General features: G+C 56.8%; 1 protein-coding gene across 4 annotated transcripts; it reads left to right on the top strand.

Annotated features, from left to right (window-relative positions):
- Positions 1-109: 109 nt before the first annotated feature.
- LOC102372903 (serum amyloid P-component-like) lies at positions 110-3,971 on the top strand. Of its 4 annotated transcripts, none has more exons than XM_025211145.1 (3): positions 110-224; positions 1,713-2,318; positions 2,732-3,971. In XM_025211145.1, the coding sequence occupies exons 2-3, from the start codon at positions 2,255-2,257 to the stop codon at positions 3,385-3,387; spliced, it is 720 nt and encodes a 239-aa protein (XP_025066930.1). In that variant the 5' UTR covers positions 110-224; positions 1,713-2,254; the 3' UTR covers positions 3,388-3,971. The 4 variants fall into 4 exon arrangements, with proteins under 4 accessions (XP_025066930.1, XP_025066933.1, XP_025066932.1 ...); XM_025211147.1 differs by having other exon boundaries at positions 127-224; positions 1,904-2,318; XM_025211146.1 differs by having other exon boundaries at positions 145-224; positions 1,885-2,318.
- The last annotated feature ends 756 nt before the right edge of the window (positions 3,972-4,727 follow it).

Raw genomic sequence — 4,727 nt, 5'->3', positions numbered from 1 at the left:
CCCCCGCTCTCCCCTGCCTCCCCCACGGAGCCTTCAACTCCACTGGCTGCCTGCAGACAGGTTAAATATTTGCTCTGAGAATCCCTTACTCATTAACTACACTGGCCATGAAAGGCCCAGCAGCGGCCGCTCGGTTCCTGCCCCGCGGGGCTCTGAGCAGGTGGAGAACATGCAGCCCTTGGCCCTCATCCTTGTCAGCCTTGCGGGAGCTGTCTCTCAAACAAGTGAGCAATGTGATGGGTGGAACTAGTGAGGGGGTCAGCCCCTGGGCTGGCTGTCCATCCGTCTCCCTCTCCCAGCTGGCAGCCTGTGGCAGAAATGCCACCGTCTGTGTCTCCCTCCAGAAATCTGTCCCTGTCAGCTTGGGACACTGGGGTCGAATTCCTGAGGGAGGGAGGAATTTCCTCCCTGCCTACGTGACAAAAACCTGCTGAATCCCAACCCCCTTCGCTGGGGCAGGGAAGGGCCTGGCACAAACAGGCCCAAAGCCTGCTTTGTGCCCAGGAAGGCAGCAAGGTTGGCACATTGCCCAAGTGCCTCTGCAGAGCCCAGCTCCAATCCTGGGGGCCCACAAGCAGATGGGGATCCGCTGCCCCCATGCCTTGTCCAGTAGCATGTGCATGGGGGCCTCAATCTACTCCTGCATCCCCAATACCCCTTCCCCTCCCATTGACTTACCTGCAGGCAGCTGGGGGAGCTGCTCTTCACCTCTGCCTGGAGCTATATTTCTGTCCACACATGCATGTGGCATATGGTGACCACCATTTCAAAATGAAAAGGTGAGACACATACCCAGCTCGCCCCCATGCCCCCAGAGTTTTCACTGGTGGCACGGCCAGAGCAGATATGAGCAGAGTGGGGGGGCAGATGTGGGTGCTTTCTGCAGGCTCGAGGCTCCCTGCCCTGCTGCTTTTCCCCCGGGAGCACTGCACTGGCCATGCACCGCTGCATGCCTGGCAGCAGCAGGGGGCACAACTCCATGGGGCCGTTGCCCCCACTGCTGCTGGGCAGGTGGGAGGCACATTGCCATGGTGGTGCAGGGCCCCTGTGTGGAGGGCAGCAGGGCAGGGAGCACTGAGCCCACAGCAGGCAACCTGCATCGACTCCCACCCTGTACACAAATCTGGGGGAGTGTCACCCACAAGCCCCCCTTTGGGAAGTGCACACAGAGGCAAGGAACTGTCCCTGCCCCCTGGACAAGATACCCATGGCTCAGTCCTTCTTCCCACCCCGGCCCCAGGCACCATGCACTGCCCTAGCCCCTCTGCCTTCCTTACCATGGGGGGCTTGATCTGTGCCCCAACTCTCACCCTTAAGCCCCCTCGCCCCCATAAACTTACCTTCAGGGAGCTGCTCTCCACACTGCCTGACTGTATTCCTGGCCATGTGCATGTGGGTAGGAATGTGCATGCATCCGCTGAGTCCCGCTTCCAGGAGCCCCAAGTAACCTGCCAGGGGAAACTTGCCACTTCCCAAAACTGGACCCCTGAACTATACTGGAGAATCCAGGACAAAAGCTGTCCCCGAGTTGTGTAGACTGGGACCAGGACTTGATGTTCCCATTCCGGGACTGTCCCGTCCAATTAGGGATGGGTGGTAACCCTAACAGCACGCCCTGAGTCCACCCCCCAGCCCCAAGCAGCCTCTTGCAGGATGTAACTTCCAGCCTTCGAGGGAAAACCAATGGTTTCTCGTGTTTTTTTCCTTCAAAGGAGAAAAACCTGCATTTTCTCACGTTTTTCTGTGGCGAACAGAAAACCCAGCTCCCTGCACATGATACTGGGTCAATAATTATTATGATTTGACTGTGTCAAGGTGAGTCCAGGACAAATGCTGTCCCGGAGTCATTCAGCCTGGGATTGGGACTTGATGTTCACATTTCAGGACTGTCCCGTCCAATTAGGGATGTGGGGGTCACCTTACCTGCTGCCCAGATTGGAGGCTCTGACCAGCTCTGCTCTGCTCTGATTGGAGGCCTGCTCTTGCCAGGCAGCTGTAATCAGCTCCATTGATCTCCAAGTGTCAACACCGTTAGGTGCCCCTACCCCAGCATCTCCAGCTCAAGCTGACCAGGAAGTATTGGCACATTGTTTGCACACTCCTGCTGCTGCCATCACAGCTGGGATATAAGGAGGCGAGCATCGAGGGCCCTGTGACTGGGGACGCACAGGCTCCACTGCAAAGCAGCTCGGCTCTCATCCCTCCTCCTTCTTCCTGCCCTGACTGCTGCTGCTTTCCCAAAGTCCAAAAGAACATGGAGAAGCTGCTGCTTTGGCTCCTGGTCCTGACTGGTCTTTCAGGCATCACAGCCCAGGAAGGTAGGGAGTGAGGACTTCAGCCAGAGCTGTGCCTGGGGGTAGCAGAAAGCTGCAGGGCAGCAGCTGGGCTGCTCATGTGCATTTGTATGGGCACTTGTGCCATCCAGGGTTGGGAGGCCTCTGCCATGTGATGAGGAGCTGGCTCTGGGGCCTTGCAGCAAGCCCAAAGGGCCAGCACTGTGCTCAGCCCTCCCTGAAGAGGCCGTGCTGACAGTGCAGGATCAACCTGGAAACCGCCCCCCTGCCTGTGTCACTCACCCCTTTCCTGCACTGCTTGGCTCAGCTGCTGTGGGCTCCTGGTCCTGGGCTGCTCCAGCCACCTGTGCTCAAGGTGTTGAGGGTGGATGCAGTGCAGTGCAGGACAGGGGCTGGGTAAGGTTGGGCAGTGACCACTGCTCTTGTTCCCCTGGCAGATCTCTTTGGCCACGTGCTCATATTCCCTAAGGCTTCTCCAACTGCCTATATCCCACTGGGAACCAAGAACAAGCAGTCGCTACAGAGCTTCACCGTCTGCCTGAGATACTTCTCTGACCTGACCCGGGATTACAGCCTCTTTTCCTACGCCAGCAGGACCAGCGACAATGAGATCCTCCTCTTCAGAAGTTTCCCTGACGTGTACAAGATCTACATAGGGGGGACAGCAGTGACCTTCCGAGTCCCAGAGAAAGAGAAGAAATGGCCTGAGTGGGTCCACATCTGCACCAGCTGGGAGTCTGCCACGGGCATCGTCCAGCTGTGGGTGGATGGGAAGCCCTTGCCCCGCAAAGGGCTGCAGAAAGGCTACTCTGTGAAGGCTGAAGCTGTTATTCTGCTGGGCCAGGATCAGGACTCTTATGGGGCCGGGTTTGATGAGAACCAGTCCTTTGTTGGGGAAATCACTGATGTGCACATGTGGGACCATGTTCTCACTCCAGCTGAAATTCGACTGATCAAGAACAATGAGGTCCTGCCTTTGCACCCCATGGACTGGCGGAACATGAGCTATGAAATTAAAGGCTATGTCCTGCTGAAACCCAGCCTGTGCCCCGTGTACCGTGCACCCCAAGCCACGCAGGAAGAGGAGCTGTGAAAGGGCCAGGCAAACCGGTGCTCCTCTGTGCCAGTGTGACCGTATAATGGGGCAGCCCCAGGGGTCTGGGCCCATGGCTTTTCTGGGAATGTTTTTCTGTGTGTGCATGTGTGGCTGTGTCCAGCTGGGCCTAGTGTGCAGGTGTGTTTGTATGTAGCTTATGCAAATATTTAAGCTGCTGTTGTGTCCCTGTGGGCTCTGTGCTGTAACGTGACCCTGTCATGTCCAGTGCCCTTTGCACAAAACCAGCGCTATGGAAAGGCCACAGGGCACAGCTGAGTCTCAACTGCCCATGCTCCTTGCACACATCCAAGCATTGCAGGCCCAGCTGCACCCAGACACATACACGCACATGCATGCACACACACCCACACTCACACACACACTCACACATACACCCACATCTTATCAGAAGCTTCATCTTATCAGAGACAAGCCACCATCATCATTGTTGTCATCGTCAGCAGCAGTAGTGCATCTCAGCATCCAGGTAAAATGAAATTCAAGGGTAAATCACAGCTGAAATGAAGGTTAAAACCCCGAAGGAAATGATGGTGCAGAATCACAATAAACACCACTGGCTTGCTCTGAATGCGTTGTGAAGTGTTTCTTTCCAGAGGCTACCCAGGCAGAGATTGCTGTCTGGCCTGGTCCAGGCTGGCCCTGCTAGGGCAGAGCCAGGGGAGCTGCCTGCCCTGGGTGGGGCACGGGGGGCATGGAACGGGCACTGGAGGTTTCCGGGCGAGGCTGGAGAAACGCTGAACCAGGCTGGCTTAGGAGGAGTGGTCCCTGGCCTGTGCAGGGTCTGGGCCAGGCAACCACCTCCAACCTGGGATTTGATGGCGCTAGTGCAGGGGTGGGCGACCCGTGGGCCAGACACAGCCCACCAGCCTATTCTACCCAGCCTGTAGGGCCCCTAAAAAATTTAGAAAAGTAATATTTATCTACCCTGGGCTGCCTGTCATGCAGCCCTCAATGGCTTGCCAAAACTCAGTAAGCGGCCCTCCACCCAAAATAATTGCCCACCCCTGTGCTAGTGCCTGTCCACCCCACCAGACAGGTGCCCTGTGTGACCTCCATCGAGGCACCCGTAGTTGCTGATGCCCTCATCAAGGTCTTCTGCCAGCTGGGTTTTCCCTCTGAGATCCTGATGGACCAGGGTGGGAACTTCCTGGCGGAGGTGATGAAGTGCCTGTGGGACTGCTGTGGGGTGGAACACCTTAAGACCACAGCCTACCACCCTCAGACAAATGGGCTGGTGGAAAGGTTCAATGGGACATTGAAAGGGATGCTGAAGGCCTATGTGGACTCCAACCCCAATGACTGGGATGAGAAACTGC

The sequence above is a fragment of the Alligator sinensis genome, unplaced genomic scaffold, assembly GCF_000455745.1.
Source record: "Alligator sinensis unplaced genomic scaffold, ASM45574v1 scaffold553_1, whole genome shotgun sequence".
Taxonomy (NCBI): Eukaryota; Metazoa; Chordata; order Crocodylia; family Alligatoridae; genus Alligator; species Alligator sinensis.
This window is presented reverse-complemented; position numbering and strand designations above follow the sequence as displayed.

What these genes read in the sequence shown, in the direction of transcription:
- LOC102372903 (XM_025211145.1), top strand. Translation starts at nt 2,255, where the DNA reads ATGGAGAAGCTGCTGCTTTGGCTCCTGGTCCTGACTGGTCTTTCAGGC. An exon ending in AGGCATCACAGCCCAGGAAG is followed by an intron (nt 2,319 to 2,731) that starts GTAGGGAGTGAG and finishes TTCCCCTGGCAG; the next exon opens with ATCTCTTTGGCCACGTGCTC.